Raw genomic sequence first — 17,647 nt, forward strand, 5'->3', positions numbered from 1 at the left:
AACCCATAGAATTAGATTCAATTAAATCTTTACCTTGCATTAGACCTTATCTATCTTATGCTACCAATAAAGTAGTAGAACTATGTCAACAAAGAATTAGAGATGTTAATAATTTTGCTGAATCCGATGAATAGTTAGATTTAAACACTACTTGCAACTAGACAATTCTAAAAGGAAATTGAAGACGTGCAAATAACATCAACAACTTGCATTTGAGATAGGAATCATAATGAGCATTATAAACATTAAACACATTCTCAGAAACCAAGAGTAGTAGTTCAACAATACAAATTTAATACCCCTTGTCAATTTATCGCTTGTCAAACCCCTCTTCCTCAAATTATAGCTCTAATCATACTATCAAATTTTTATTAAAGTGTTTATAAATTCAATTATAAACTAAATTGTGAAAATTATAAGATATTCTATATAAATTACAATAGGCATAACCTTTTAATGCAAGTACAATTAAATAAATAATACTAATTCTTAACTTAAAATTTTAAATCACATTTGTAAATTAGTTGTTCCGATTTAAGCAGTAATTGTTAATGTCAGGAATAATAAACCTTTAATGATTTAAGCAGTAAGTGTTGACGTAAAGAATATTAAAACTTTACGATTTAAGCAGTTGGCTCTTTTCGAAAACGTTACACAGGAGCAGGGCGGATCGCAGCGCCACAATTTTTGCTAGATATATGTACTAATATTCATACTGTAAGCAGCTGAAATCCCTCTAAATCTGTCCTTGAATTTACGTTATAAACTGCTGTGTGTTCATAGAAATAATATATCCGCCATTATTTGATCTATTACCTGTTTTTAGGGTATTATGATTTCCGTTTTTGCTTTCGGTATTTTATGTTCTTAAACCTTTTCTGATCATAAATTTCAGTTTGAAATTCCAGTGTACTGTGAATCGAGAGAAACCCTTTAAATTGGAATACTTCAACAGTTTTGGTTTTTGATTTGGTGAATTCTCTCTTTTCTCCTACCTCCCATCTCTGTAACTGCAAATCTTAAGGGAATTTTCTCTCCTGACACCCATTGTTTTTTCTGGAAACCCTAAGGGTATATCTTCTGTTAAGCTTAACCATACATTACTTGCACCTGGCCTCATTAGTTCAGGGTGTCACCTCCAGTATTAGATATGATAGTTTACCCAATTTCAACTCTCAGCATCTATATTGATTAGCATGTAATGTGTTATCTGGACATGTAAAGATGAATCTTCTTTATAAAGCATATGATAGCCTCCTAGAGATTTGAACATGAATCTCCATTATAAAAGCCATGATGATTCATCACTTTAGTGCATCTTGTTTGACATGATGACATCTATTTTGCCTCTTGAATGATAAAAAGGTGTTCATGGATCCTTTCCCCTTACAAGAATTTGAATGATCAGTTTTACATTTGGCCTGCACAAATGATGTTTTTGATTGCTGTAGATTTTTTTTGGAAAAGAAACCTTATAGAATATGTCAACAGCATGGATACTCTGAGTTTGAATTTGGAGGGATGAAGGATTGTATACCTTAAAACAATATAAGGTGAATGGAAAAATAAAAAAACGCTTTCTTGGTTAAATGCATGCATATGAGGAGTTACATATACCGAATTGGTGTTTTGCATGGCGATGACCTAAGAAACTACCTCTAATAGGAGTTCTCTGCTTGCATGTGAGAATTCTCATTCACATAATTCATTTTTTTGGTAGGATTCTGAGAAGATGTCAGGGAATTTGGATGATATCTCCTCAATACTTGATACTTCAAAGGCGGAGCGTTCAGTATGGCTTATGAAGTGTCCTCAGGTTGTTGCTCGGGCTTGGAAAGAATATGGTGATGCAGGTCAACCATTAGCCAAAATAACTGTCTCTGTTGATCCACTAAAGACAAATGATCAATCGGCTGAAGTAAAGGTTTGTTGTTGAATTTTGTACTATTATATTTCACAATTGCTAATTAATTTTGCAATTTATATCTAGCTTTCCCATTGCACCCATTGCTGTTCAATGTTTTATACTTAATGACTAAGTTTTATAGTATTCCACTTTACAGAATCGTTATTAAAGTTTTATAAATAAGAATAATTAGTTTACACCTTCAAGAAAATGTAATTTCCCGGAATCCTACCATCTCACCTACAATAATTTTTTTTAAAGTCCCTACTGTTTTTGTGGCAACTTTTTTGCTACAAGACCAACACAAAATGTCATTACTAGCTTAATGTGATTTTTGATTATAAGAATAATTTGAAATTACTCCCCCCATACATGCCTTAATTATCTACAGTGAAGATTGTCATTTTTTTGCAGGTTGTAGATCCAACAGCACCTGCTAACATACGTAAAAAGGTATTCGATTATTACAAGACAATGTACAAGTTAATTCTAATCATCAAAATGAGCAGACTAAATCTTGAGCAGAGAAGAATATTTTATACTGACTCATAGTAATCAATCTGTCTACCCTTTGGCATGAGGAGCTTGATACTGTATAAAGGCTTATCATGATTGGCTGCAGGCTGAAGCACATGAGACATCTTCTACTGCTAACCCAAAAAAGTCAACTCGGAACAATAAATCAGAGGTAATTATCTACTACTTATGAGGTCAGGTATGATTCTCATGCAGAATTTATTTATTGACTTGCCCAAATTACCTTTCTTAGTGTCTTTTAATGAACATGTACTGGCATGCAACAAATAAATTTACTTTTTCTTACTCATGCAGAAGATTTCCAATGTGTGCCCTAATAGATCAGTAAATGACAGACAACAGTCGTGGATTGTTCAGTTTATTTTATAACAGTTCAAATCACAGCCCTATAAAAATAAGTAATAAAAATAGATTCCATGTGATGTGTGAGAGACAGATTTGGATTTACTGAATATTAATGTTGCTCTGGAACAAATCTAAAATTACAATAATTTTGAAATTTGATATTTAATCACAGAGTTTGGTGAATAGAGAATTTCAGATTTTTTTTTGCTTATGATATTCTTAGCCTTTTGATGACTTCTGCCACTTCCATATCCATTCCTCCATTCCGTTTAGTTCAAATTAAAAACGTGATTTGCCCTGATGGGTCTGTAGTGCATTTCAGCTGCACTCCCTTTACAAAGTTCTTCAACCTCAAGATCACCATACATTTGTCAGATGGTTGGCCTTTGCTTTGAAATACCACTTCTCTCTTTTCTGGTGGGATTGTCTTGCATGTTAGTATGCTGCTTTCCTCTCTTCTATGGCACAGATCTTTCAACCTATTTGACAGTCTGGCAGAGTTGGCTCTTGCTGGCCGTTTGTTTGCATGATCAGATGGTGTGAATCTTCACTTCAGCTAAGCGGCCCATGTTGCAGGACCTATTTCAACTTTTCTCCTCCATACTTTAGGAGATCTCTTCAACAATAAAAACCATTGAGCAGTTTTTCCATGTTTGCAACTTTCCTTCCCTCTAGTGGTAAAAGCCCACCCCATCTATCTTCACATCACAAACGGATACTTATTTGCCCAACTGCAGATGGTTCTTAGAGTGTGCTCCTCACATGCTATCATGCTTAGTAATGGCTCTAAGTGTCCATCATTACTGAAGTTTCATTTGTGAGCTCCATTTGATGCACTAGATTTGCAGATTCTCAATGACGGTTTGTAACTTTGTATCTTACAATTGCCAAGGCACCACTATGCACCATCTTTGCTGATAGTCTCACCTAGAGCCATGACTGCCGTATTCTAATGGGAAGGAGATTGTAAATCATCAACCATTCGTGTCTGCTTCTTTCAAACTATGGATTTGGCATGTTCCCAGATCATCAATCAGGTGCTCTGCATCACGTGGCATGTTCCTTTCTTCTTTCTTCTTGTTTTTCATTTTGGGCTCCGATTGCTGCGTTTGTGATGATTCAGAACCAACTTGTACGCATTAATAATGGGCTTTACCCTGTTGTAAATATATTTAGCTTTTTGATGAATAGAAGTGCTCTTTTATTTTGTTCCCTAACATCTTGTCCTGGAGAGTGTTCTCTGACTTGAAAGTGTTATTGTATGTGTTTCATTTTTTATAATTGTGGGTTGAATTATTCCAGCCATAATCTACATATAAAGTTAATGGATGGTTGAATGGTATAGAGAGGGCTATCTGGTACATGAGTCTTTTTGGTGCATCACCCTGTGTGTTGTCTTTCTCTGACCCCTTCCTCTGTTTTTATTCTTTCAATTCCTCTCCCTTTGACCACACAGGCTGTAGAAAGGAGGTAGATTAGTGATCAAACTAGCCTTTGATTTCTGCAATAGTTCAGTAGCAGAATCAGAAGAGGAAGCTGAACTTTTTTGGAGATTCCTGCATGAATTGATAAAGCTGTAGTCATGCAGGTTTCTATACTGTTGGGTGTTTCTTAGAACCATTACAACCACAGGTAATATTCTCAGTTGGGTTTGTCGAGTGGAACTTTGGACTTGTTCCTATGCTTGGTAAGTCGAACCTCCATGCTTGTCTGAGATGCAGGTTTCACGTTTACCTCTCTGAGAGCTGTCTCTGTGCAGCACAGAGTTGGCATCTTTGACCTCTTGTCAGGTGTGTCATTCTGAAGCAGCAATAAGGCCATCAAGGCTCTTAGGCTTGAAAAATAAATTGAATGAATGATTCAATAATCGGATAATCTATTCAACAATATACAAGCATATATAAAGAGATTACAAGGACGACATTCTAAATTAAGAACAAGTCGTTTAAAGTGAACTACTAAAAAGCTAAACGCTAAATAAAGCTTAAAAGCTAATTAAATAAAAAGAAAAAGCTAAATGCTAAATAAAGCTTAAAAGCTAAATAACTAAAAAGCTAAATGACCATTAAATATTCTATCTACTAACTACCCTACAGAAGACACTGCAGGTCTTTTGATCACAAATGAAAAGAACACTCTGCTGTGGTGGAGACCCTCCTTGGAACGGAAAAGTGTTAATGACCAAGAATACCAAAAGCCATCCAAGCTAATGTAGCCTTCACACGCGAATTAGACATCTGGCACACACGAATTATTGAAGCCTGAAACAATGATTTTGAGGAAAAAATCAGCAAACCCTTTTGCAGAAAAGTACCAACTCCAAAACTAACTGCAAGATACCACGGTTGCAAATGTTCGCCTTGGCAGGGGCGACCCAAACTGACTGCAACAAAGCATGATTTTTGAGGAAAAAACCGTCAAACCTTGAAATGGGAACCCTTGAAAAGAGAATTTACGATTTTGAAGAGAAAATAAAAAAACCAAGAAATCTGAGGTTACAAATCATCGTTTTTGTGGAAAAAAACGATAAAACCCAGATAACTAAAATCTTACGCGAATATCGCGGATTACAGATGAGATGATTTTTAAGGAAAAATTATAAACCCCATGAACAATTTTTGAGGAAAAAATCGTGAAAACCCTCCCATGATTTTTTTGTGGAAAAAATCAGAAATCGATAGACAATTTTTCAGGAAAAAATTCGCGAAAACCTTGGGACTTGTAAGACGAGGTCTGGCCTAAATCAATCTGATCAAGGCAACGATATTTAGATATCGTGAACATGCACTGTTTCCAAGTGTTGTGGCTGTTGTTGAACTTTTGATTGTGTTGCAACATAATGTTGGTCAAAGATGCCATCACAAAAATGGAGGTTGAACGAGGTCAACCTAGTGAAAGCATGAGACAGAAGAATCTGATTCAAAAATCAAAATAGAAGCAGCTGCACAAAAAATCTGAAACCCTGGAGGAGAATTCTGGCACGAATTGTAAGGTGTGAATTTCGAGGTTTGGAAGAAACCCATAAATTAAAATTTTCTGCAAACTTAAAACCTGAAAATAATTAAAAAAAATAATAATTTGCAGAAAATAAAAAAATACCCATGATTTGTTTTTTTTTTTGTAAAAAAAAAACCAGAAAAATATTGACGATTTTTTTTCCCCAAAAAAGGCAAAAAAATAGGGCAGAAACCCTAGGCCATAACTACAACACTTGGAAACAACGTATGCTTACCATCTTTGAGTTTCGTTGCCTTGATCAGCTTGTTTTGGGCAAGGAATCGTGTCCTACAACAGCAGGTGAAGATCAAGACAAAGATGATGTGAAGAATCGAGAGGCTGTCATGCTTATCAAACTCTCCGTCACAGATTATCAACTCCCACAGGTGCCTTTAGGTAAAACAGCAAAAGAGATCTGGGATCTTTTAAAGGATCTTCATGAAACGTTCGACAAGAGTCGAGCTTTCTTTCTGAAGAATATGTTGTTTTCTATCATGATGGATGAGAAGTCATCTATCCAGGCACATCTTACGAAGATCAAGGACATCCGTGATTAGTTAGAAGCTATAGGCCGAACCATGGTGGAAGAGGATATGGTAGTGATCACGCTGAAAAGCCTTCCCAGATCCTACGAGCATTTCATTGATACGCTCAATATCTCCTCTACTAGTGTTGATTTGAAGTTTCCTGATCTTTGCAATAAGCTGCTACAATAGGGTCGATGGAAGCAGCAGTTTGGAAGCAACGCTAGTTCATCCACTGAAGAGGCTTTCACAGCCTCAGCTTCGCATAAGTACAAGGGTAAAGCTTCGTCCTTCCAGCAGAAAGGACAAGGTCAAGGTCAACCTCAACAGTCTTCCAAAAAGAAGAGCTTACAGTGTTCTTACTGTCATATATATGGCCATTTGGTGAAAGATTGTCGAAAATTGATAGCATCCCAACAATCCAAACAGGGAGGGTCCAAGCAGAAAGCCAATTCTGCCACGCATCCTGATTAGAAGGAATCTGCCTTCTATGCGTTCATGGCCCAAACCTCCTCTGGTGATGTTCAATCATCAGCCTGGTACATTGACTTTGGAGCCTCTCGACATTTCACACATTGTCGGGATTGGTTTACAGAGTACATGCGTTTCACTGATTTGGTGATCTTTGGTGGAGGCGAAGAGTATACTGTTGTCAGCAAGGGCAACGTTCAGATTTCATCTGGTGGGAGGGATTTAATATTCCTCAATGTATACTTTGTACTTGGTATGAAGCTCAATCTACTGTCAGTCAGTCAGATTATGCAGCATTCACCACAGCTGGATGTCGTCTTTGGGTTGCACAAGTGCAACATTGTTGACAGGGAGACTCGCACTACAGTTGCAGTTGGTATTGAGGATCATGGTCTTTATAGACTTGTTGATTCTATTGGTTCTCAAGAGCTCACCATGGCAGCTAGGAGTACTTCCATCAGCACTCTTTGGCATCAGTGATATGGGCATCTCAATGTCCACTATCTCTCTCAGTTGGTTCGAGAGGATCTAGTCGTAGGATTACCTGAGATTCAAACTTGGAATCATGGAGTTTGCGGAGCGTGTCAAGCTAGAAAGCAACAAAGGACTCCGTTTTCAAATGGAGATGCTTGGAGAGCATCCAAGGTCTTGCAACTCGTTCATGCAGACATTTGTGGTCCCATGAACACTCCATCAGTCACTGGATGCAGGTATCTTCTATTATTTGTTGATGATTTTAGCAGACGCATGTGGGTTTATTTTCTTAAGCAGAAATCAGAGGTGTTCACCATGTTTCAAACGTTTAAGGTCTTAGTGGAAAAAGAGTCTAGCTGTCAGATAGTCACTCTTCGGTTCGACAATGGAGTGGAATTTTGTTCTACAGAGTTCACCAAGTTTTGTGCATCACATGGCATTAAGCATCAGCTTGCCACACCTTACACCCCACAGTAGAACAGTGTTGTTGAGCGTAGGAACCGTACAGTCACTGAGATGGCTCGGTCTATGTTGGAGCATAGAAATGTTCCAAAACACTTTTGGGCGGAAGTGGTCTTCATTGCAGTCTACCTTCTGAACTGGTCTCCCACAAAGGCCGTTAAGAAGATGACTCCAGAGGAAGCTTGGTCTGGCAGGAAGCCCAAAATTAGTCATTTGAAAGTTTTTGGCTCTACAGCTTATGTTTGGATTCCAGATGCCACGTGCACCAAACTGGATCCAAAGAGTCAGAAATTGATGTTCATCGGCTACAGTGACAACCACAAGGCATATCGGTTGGTTGATATAGACACTAATCACCTCATATTTAGTCGAGATGTAGTATTTGATGAAGAAAGAGGGCCTTTTCAGCCTTCCTCTCCTCATTTGAGCATTGAGGATCACCCTCCAAAGGTTGTAAGTATGGGTGTTCGTCTTCCCTTAGCTCCACCTGATGGGAGGGATTTAGTTGACTTTGAAGTTGTGGGGTCTCCCAGGCATGACATTGCACCCCCTGACTTTCCTCAAGATCTTCTCGATCCACATCCAGAGGAGCTTGCTTCAGATATTATAGGCACTCTTTATCCTGCAGCAAATGTTGGTACTTCTACTCTCCGGCATAAGTGGTGGGCCAAGACCATTGGTGATCTTCATGATGATGAGCTCATTGAGGGTAGATTAGTTAGAGGTAAGAGCAAGCAACACAGTTAATTTTGCTCTTATGGCCAACATTCACAGTATTTATGAGCCTCAAACATATACAGAGGCTAAAGGTGTACCTGAATGGGAAAAGGCTATGGTAGTGGAGCAACATAGTTTTCTGAAAAACAACACTTGGGTATTATCCGATTATTGAATTATTCATTCAAGCGCCCACAGAATTAGAAGAAATTGTTGACTGTTTTTAAATTCCAAGGCAAATTCGTTGGCACAAAATTTGAGGCACAGAAAACGAGGCAACCAGAAAAATCTGAGATCAACCTAGAAAAGCTCTCGAAAAACCCACCAAGAATCTAAAATCAAAATTCAGATCCGATGGCTAAAAAATCGAGGCATAGAAAACGATGCACCCAAAAAAATCTGATGATGACCCAGTTGAGGTCTCGAAAAACCCACCAAGAATCTGCAACCAGAGTAAAATTTCAACTTGAACTGAAGGGTCAAAATCCTGGTCGAAAATTGCAGAAACCCTAAGAAAATTTTCAATCTGCAAAAAAAACCTCCAGGTTCCAAGGCCGAAAATCTCTAGAACCCTAAAAAAACATTAACTACTGCCCAGCACAAAGAAATTCGCCCACGAACCAGAAACCCTCAAAAAGCCTTCAAAAAAGCAAAACCGTTTTTTTATTAAAAAACAATTTAAAAAATCTGGAAAATATTCCAGAAAGAAGGCCATGAATTTTTATTAAAAATTTTGCCAAACTTTAAAGGATCCCATCGACCCGCTCTGATACCATGAAAAATAAATTGAATGAATGATTCAATAATCGGATAATCTATTCAACAATATACAAGCGTATATAAAGAGATTACAAGGATGACGTTCTAAATTAAGAACAAGTCGTTTAAAGTGAACTACTAAAAAGCTTAAAAGCTAATTAACTAAAAAGAAATAGCTAAATGCTAAATAAAACTTAAAAGCTAAATAACTAAAAAGTTAAATGACCATTAAACAAGGAACTAAATATAGGTGACTAAAATATAATTAAATATTCTAATAAGGCTGGTATAACATGAGGGGGGCATTAGAATCTATTTTTAAAGAGGGGGAGATCCCATGAAGTCAGAAAAAAATTGCTACAGGTTTAATTGAAATCTTCTCCTTAAAAATAGCAGCCCCTACTTTTTAGGGCTGCAGATTTGAGCGGGTGGAAAAGGTGAGGGGCTAAAAATTGCCCCACCAACTTCCCTATTTTTTAATGTTTATTTACTCACGTGAATTGAGTATGTTAAATTACAAAAGTCATGAGACCACCAGCTTCCATAAATTTTGGAACTTAAACTCTTAACCCTGAATTATATTACAAAATTCATGAGACCACCCACTTTAAATAATTCTAAAAAATTTCAGCAGCACCAACTGAATTTTTTTAGGAAGCCTCCCTCCATGGGACTTCAGCCTTAGTCTTAGATGCTTCAAAAGAAACATTTTCAATTTGTCTCTATAAGTAATGCTTGGAAACTATTATCAGAATAATATTAAATTATTAAAAAGACAAGCTTACAGCTGTAAGAAATTCACCTTAGTGTCAAGTTTTATTTCTATTATTTTAGTTTTTTTTTTTTTTCTTTTTTCTTTTTAAATTTAATGCCTGGTAAACTTTTTAACGTGAACGGCTATGCTGGCATGACACGCCCTCGAGCTCCACATGATTTTGATCCGGAGTTATGAACTGGTGAGGCCACAAATGGGGGACCTCATTCCCACACTTCACTTGTTCAAACCCGTGAGCACAATGGCCCAGCGAAGTCACAAGGCCTGCGAGCACAATGGCCCAGCAGGGGTTTGAACCTTGGTGGCCGCTTTGCCAACAAAGTGTTTTAACTGCGACACTACATGTCCGAAGACAAGTTTTTCTATTTTAAACTTTGAGTCATGTAGTGTTTATCCATTTGGAAGGTTTCATTCTCCAATCTCTATGTAAGGAGATGAACCTCTTTGCGATTGTATCCTGTTTTAAGTAGAATATTAAAATATTGTGTTCTATTGATTTTTTCAATAAATATCCTGTTTATAATTAATGGCTTTGTTTTTTTGCATCACCATAAAATATAAGTAATGTTGCCTATTGTCCATTTTGGAGGTTTAATAGGCACAATAATAATATTAAGGACTCATTGGATTCTAGGTGAAGTTCTTGGTACATCTTAGGACCAAATGCAAAAGTTGCCTTCTGACTGCTGCTGGAACTTCCAAATTTCCATGGAACCTTTTCTATAATACAGTGGGGATACGATAGAGGTGTCAAAACTTTTGCAATCTTCCTGCTAAGTAAGCCATTGTCAATCATTACCATAGCTTAGATAGACAGATTTGAAAAATTTCGTCTCCAATCGTTCCAGTGATGTTGGGTTCTTTCATCCAGTGTTTACTTTATAAAGTGAAACATTGTTCTATTTATATTTTGAATGAGAGGATTTATCAGTATTATTGAAACTGAATTTTACATGGTGGGCTCTAGATAAAATCATGAGACTTCAATTCTGTAAAGTTGTTCTGTGGGAATGAGATGACATAATTTTTGCAATTTCTGACTTTTAAAGCAAAATACAGCAAATCTGGTGCTATAGGTGTGCATAAATTCTACATATGACCAAAGGAGACTAAATTTCATTTTGTTTCTTAGGTCCATGTTATGGTAAGTGTTAGGTCCTGGAGACAACTGAGAGGGGTGGGGGGGTGAATCAGTTGTCTAATAAATTTAAACCAAAAACCAATTAACCAACTGAATGCTTAATATCGGTAAACCAGTTAAGTGTGCCGGTAGACAGTGTTAACAGTAAATTGCTATATCGGTAAAGATTAATGCATGAAACATAAACATAGAGTCATCCACAACACATAACACCAATATTTTGTACGTGGAAACCCTGTAAGGGGAAAAACCACGGTGGGAAACCTTACCCACAATCAGATGATACTACTGTAGATAGTAAGTGTACATAAATGGGGTCTGCACATGCAGAAAGGCCAACAGCCTAGAGCTCACTGCTCAGTCACAAAATGGGAGTCACACTGACTGCAGTTGGATGGTTAAATCCAATAAGAATGTATTGCACAAAATAGCATCTTCATATGTTGGATTCAGTACCGGTGTAATGCTGATATGCTTCTACAAAAACCTAACTTCACCTTGAAATGATGTCTTCGTGTATACCTCTGCTTAATCTCGCATATACCTTCACACAACTCTTCTTCGCATTCCACATTCGATCTTACAAATAAGATCTTACATTTATACCATAACCTAAGACCAATTTTAGTAGGTCAGCTCTACAAGATATTACAATAAAAACATTTTACATACAATATAATATCCGATGCAATAACCGATTAAACATGTTGGCTTAATGCATTTACAACAATAATAAATCATCTCCATAGCGTGCCATGCTGATCTGGAAAAGATAAACCTGCCGGTGTAACCCTAGATAACCCTGGACCTATTTGCCGGTAAAAGCAAATATGTAAATATGAATATACCAATGATCAATTCTTCAAAACAAAGTGTCCATACGATGTCTTCGACATTATCAAGTGTCTCCCATATCATTCCAGGTACCGGTGAACATTATATCCTGCCGGTGAACCATATACCAGTAACTGTGCAATAGTTACTCGCTTGCCGGTGAATGTTGCTGGATCTCCAAAGTGCTAGTGCTTCAGTAGGTGTTGACATCAATGACAAAACCATACCAAAATACCAACAGTAAGAATGTATAAAAAGTCTGATGGGTGGGAACTAGTAAAATAAATTAAGATGTGTTTTTAGTATATATTTTGTAACATTTTCATTTTGTATTCTTCTTGATGCTCACTGTCTTTATGTGTTGAATTGTTTATGTATGCAGTTTATGATGGAGTTGATGGCAAATGGATCTGTAACTGCACCAAAGAGCTATTCCTTAAACATGTCTGCTGATATTGTCCCTATGTGTATTTTAACAGAGACAAGTCAAGGTAAGGTCTAGTTCTTGTTTTCAAACATTATGTCTTCTAAGTTTTTATTCTGGTTGCTGAAGTAATTTTGTAGTTGATATAATTATATTAAGATAGCTGGCACATTCCAAAGGAAGCCTTTAGGGGAATAGAGAAGAATGCCTTAGCAAACATTCATTCTCTTTACTCTCTCCCACACAGCAATCATCTATACTGACCCAGAAGTAAATATTTGATTCTACCTTCTATCCATTGCTCATCTAGAATATGGATTGTTTCTCTTGAAGAGAGTGAAAAGAAGCAAGCATATTTGTAACAAGGTTGAACATTTGATGTTTCTTTTTCGAAACATATGTATATCATATCAAATGCCTCTTAAGAGTCATCTTTCTTTAACAACTGTATGTGCAAGATTTAGGAGAGTCACCATTTAATGCAACAAGTGCTTATTATTGAGCTTTTTATTATTTTAGGCCAAAAGTAGATGTTTTGAGAGGTTGAGCAGGGCATTTTTTAATTGAATATTTTAAGTGCTTTCATTAAAAAGGAAAGAATAGTGTGTAGTCAAAGTAATTCCTTTCAAAGAAATAACTCAGGAGGTTGAATTTGAGGCGTAAAATGTGCTTGATGAGTGCTTGCTACCTTATGTGATATGTATATATATATAAATCACATCAAGCACATTCTATATGGTCCTGTGCCTGTTCCAGGAGTGCTACAGTTTGGATGTGTGCACGAGAGTGCCCAGGAATGTCCAGGTTGTGCTCCCTACCAGAACTGACAACTTACCATGTATGTATATTATCAGGAAGTACTTTTCTTTCTGGTTTACAGATGAGTTATGCAGAAGTTATGCTGGCTGGGAAAAGTTGAGATTCCATAATCTGTGTATATAAATTTTACTCTATAACTCAATTCCCGATATATATGTGTGTTTGTGTGTTATGTGGATTCTGGATAGGGGCTTTCCAAAGCATATCCTGGATGTTTTTTGTGGTTGGCTAAAGCTCTTTCATGGTTCTATGTGGTCTGGTTTGTGGACTGCAAGCCCTGCAATGGCCATCTGGCAGATCTGGAAAGAATAAAACAGTAGAATTTTCAAAGAGAAATGCTCCTCAGTGGGATTAATCATAAAAAGGATAGAAGAAGGCATATGTGAAGTTCTATATGTCAAAGTCTGGAATAAAAGGAGGTGATGCTTCACTCTTTGGGAGCATAAGGCAAGTAAAGTATGGACTTTACTCAGGTGCCCATGAAGCTTGAATATGAAGTTGGCTCGCTCTTTGGAGAAAAGAAAGAATGGAAAATGGATGGTTCACGGTGTGGAAGACTAGAATCGAATTTCAATGGGGCTTCTCAAGGAAATCCTAAGGTCTCCAAGGCAAGGTGCATTTTGAGATTTGAGACAGGATCCCTCATTTGAGCTTTATCCTTCAATAGAGAAATTATGATCAGTTTGCTGGTTTGTTTAATAAAATGGTCAAGCTGATCATACTTCAAAGAAAATTTAACAAGGTTCACCATTTTCTCTTGTATCTATTGTTTAAATCACTAACCAACAAAAGTGCAATAGTCTCTAATCCTTAGCACACATTTTCTTCTCTAGCATCATATTCTTAGAAAGAGGTAGACTTGAAATGTCATTATTTGTTAGTAGAAACAGGGTCAGGAAGCCACAAAATTCAACAGTGGCATCTATCTCTTTGTCGGCAGCAAAGTAATGTCATGCCCGCTGGAATGCATAAGATATAGGGAAACAAATCCTAGCCAAACAGTCACTAGTTTACTTAGTAACAATTCAAGATAAGATCTTGATATGGAAAGTTTACAACTCACATAATGGTATATATAAATCATATATTGTAGCTATCATGTTTTTTTTACACATCTATTTTAAAGTTGGTATTATATGTCTTTACTCACATATATACAAAAACCCTCTTTAGTTAGATCAATGCTGAATTTTGTGGAATAGAATTCTTTTTATAATCCCACAATTGCCTCTCTGAACTTATTGTAATAATCCCCATCTAAATTAACCTTAATATCCCTAAATTTCTGATTTTAGTGTGTTGACATTTTGTCAAACACTTTGAATGCAAGTTGTCTTGTTCTTTTCCCGAGGTTGCTTGTTCCTAGAACAGCAGATTAATAGTTCCAAACTAGTACAAGTAATACCTGTTGTGACCATTTCACACATCGCCCCATCAAAATGGGGACCCCCCTTTTTTTTTATGTCCTAGTCCCTCTTGGTCTATTGTTTCTCTTGCATGCTTGAGTGAGTGGTGAGGGTGGTTGTCAGCTCAATTGCTCAAGGTCTGCAATAGCAAAATGGTAAAATGGAGAAGTCAAATTGAGCATACAGAGGAAGAGGTTTGATGGAGGAATCCTTAAAAGTCTAAATCTAATCAGCAATGCAAGTGTTCCTTTTGTCATCTGAGTGACTCATATGCATCTCGGTGAAAGGTGACTTTTGGGAGCAAATTTTGATTAAGTATATGAAAATTTCAATTGCTCTCTAGTAGGAGTGAATTTTGCTTCTATTGCTCCTCATTAGGAGCGAAATCCTTTCCAAACTCTCTAAGTCGCTCAACATACGTCTAATGTTTCAATTTGAACAGGGAATGCATTGCAGGATCCATAACCTTGAATTAAGTCAGGCATGTAAGCAAATTCAAGTGCTCCTTCTTTGGAGCAATTTCAACTTCAAGTGCTCCTTGGTTGGAGCGAAATTTGCTTCCATTGCCCATAGTTGGGAGCGATGTGGACTTCTTGAGCTATATTTGAGGAAAGTGAGTGAGTTTATGAGCCTTTAACAACATTTTGATCATAGAAGAACTCAAGTTTATCATGGATTCAACTAAGGAACAAAGAGAGATTGTTAGTGAGGGCCACATTCAAGTGCTCCTCTCTAGGAGCGAAAAACTTCAAATGCTCCTTTCTCAGAGTGAAATTCCTTCCATTGCCTTGGGTTGAGAGCGAAATTACATTCGAGGCAAGTGCTGAGGTCTTTTGGTGTACGGAAGCATAAACTAAGGCATAAAGTGATGAGATTATCTTTAATCATTAAACTCAAAGATGCATTCTCTAGTCACTTCAAGTGCTCCCTAGTTGGAGTGAAAATCACTTCAAGTGCTCCCCTCTTGGAGCGAAATTGTTCATAGAATGCACATTAAGCCTAGTTTCAACAAACTTGAATGAATGGAATGGAGGAGAGTAAACAAGAAAGTGCTAAATGACAAATTTCAATCCACTTCAAGTGCTCCCCAGTAGGAGCGAATTCTACTTCATGTGCTCAAGTCTCAGAGCGAAATTCTCCTAAAAGCCTTTCTTAAGGTTAGTTTGACATGTTTTCATAAATCAATGGTTAAAAGACTTAAGGTCTGAGCCCATTGAACAAAGGGAAGTGAATAAGAGCAAGTTTAATTTCAAGTTTGAAGATCACTTCAAGTGCTCCTCCTTTGGAGCGAAATCTACTTCATGTGCTCTTCCCTTGGATCGAATTTGTCTTTAAAGCCTTGAATGAATGCGAGTTAGTGTGTTTGAGTTGTCATAAGTGAAAGGTAGCGAACTTCAACAGCAGATCATAGAAGTCAATCAGCATTCGAGGTGCAGACCCAGTGATTTAGAGGAGCGAATTCCATCATTGAGCAGCAAAATACATCTCAACTTGTAGCAAATTTATCCTTCACAAGGCGAAATTGTCCAGTTACAGTGAACTCCTTGATTTTATCAGTCACCTTTTGATCAAATTCCAGGTTGATTTAAAAAAATCAGAGGTGAGTGTTATATTTTGACTAATAGGAAATTAAAGTAGGTCTGATTAGAAGCAAATAGTGATTAATTTAGACCTCTTTTATTCATTAAGTGCAGATAGGGAGGAAAATCAGTCTTATTGAGCATTTAATTTCAGATTCATTAGAATTAAAGATTGATTTGAATCAATATTGTACTATAATTCTAAACGTCTAATAGGTTTAAAATTAACATTTGAGACACTCTTCACCATATCCGTAACTTATACTTACCTTATAGGTGAAGAATGGTGGCACCTAAGCCTAGTGGAGCTGCAAATCGTCAAGCACTCATCAAAGAAGATTCAAGGAGCGATGCATTGGAAACCGAGATCACATCTCAATGGAGCAATATAGGAGATACCAATCTTGGAAAATTTAACATCAAGAAGTTCCGGAGCTCGTTGTATACAACGAACCTACGGCTACAGCGAAAAAGATGGTGGATAGCGGGATTGTAAATGCAGCTGGCTTCCCTCCTGCGGTGCAATGCTATGAGCTGATTGTTGAATGCGCTCAACACTATGATTCTCACTCAAGAAGGATAGTGGTGAAAGATGGAAGAGTACTTGCTTACCTTTCAGAGTCAGCCATTAGTGAAGCATTTCATCTACGTGAGCCTAAAGACATGATCTACGTGAGTGTAGACAGAGTTAAGTCAGCCTATGATGATGATCCAGATGCTTGTTTAAGGATCATCAACAAGTTTTGGTTATCAAAGAGTAGAGGTGGTAAGAGCAAAATGCCTGATAGATTACACAGAGTAGACTTCAAGGATGAATTCAGAGACTTCATCACTCTAGTTCATCATGTGGTGGGTGCACCTAAGGCTTCATACTTCGAGGAATGGATGTTTTTCTTCATAGAGACAGTCACCGTGTTAAAAATGCAATCAATTGGGCGAGACTCATTAGCAACAATATCGATGTGCAGCTGAGAAGACTAATGCGCACTAGGACATTCTACATGAGTTCCTATGTTATATACTCGCTTGCAAGGAACTACGAGTATGTTGGACTGGTGTATAGAGGCGTAATTGGAGGAGGACCAGAAGAACTAAAAGTGTATGAGTGTTATACACAACTTCATCATCCGACTAAGCGCCATTATAGGAGAGTGAACGATGCATTCACTATGCACATCACAAGGTTGCTTCAAGGTGGAATTCAACAAAGACTCTCTCGAGGAGCACAAGCATTGGTTCAACAATATGGTGCATGGTTCATTCAATTCCCAAAGTTCACCTATATTAGAGTTCAAGGATGTCCTTCTCCTCCCTACATGTTGCCACGCTATTCGACAGACATAATAGTGCTACTTGAGGTGGTAAGACAGTTAGCAGCATATGTCAAGGCACATAGGTACAAACATGGAACTGGTATCTCTTTTCCTATTTCACTTGGAGACTCTATTGAAGTGTGTCCTTCCCTTCAAGTAGCTG

The 17,647-nt window shown here is 37.3% G+C and overlaps 1 protein-coding gene across 2 annotated transcripts in view; it reads left to right on the forward strand.

The window, feature by feature from the left end:
* The first annotated feature begins 566 nt into the window (after positions 1-566).
* The window catches only part of LOC131041116 (uncharacterized), a 60,041-nt gene continuing 42,960 nt past the window's right edge, over positions 567-17,647 (forward strand). The window contains exons 1-5 of one of the 2 annotated variants that reach the window (XM_057974092.1): positions 567-717; positions 1,721-1,924; positions 2,303-2,359; positions 2,529-2,594; positions 12,325-12,433. In XM_057974092.1, coding sequence (XP_057830075.1) covers positions 1,733-1,924; positions 2,303-2,359; positions 2,529-2,594; positions 12,325-12,433 — 424 coding nt within the window. In that variant the 5' untranslated portion in view covers positions 567-717; positions 1,721-1,732. The remainder of the gene's footprint in view (positions 718-1,720; positions 1,925-2,302; positions 2,360-2,528; positions 2,595-12,324; positions 12,434-17,647) is intronic. The other variant, XM_057974093.1, reaches the window with a different exon arrangement.

This window comes from Cryptomeria japonica, chromosome 9 (assembly GCF_030272615.1).
Source record: "Cryptomeria japonica chromosome 9, Sugi_1.0, whole genome shotgun sequence".
NCBI classification, from domain to species: Eukaryota; Viridiplantae; Streptophyta; class Pinopsida; order Cupressales; family Cupressaceae; genus Cryptomeria; species Cryptomeria japonica.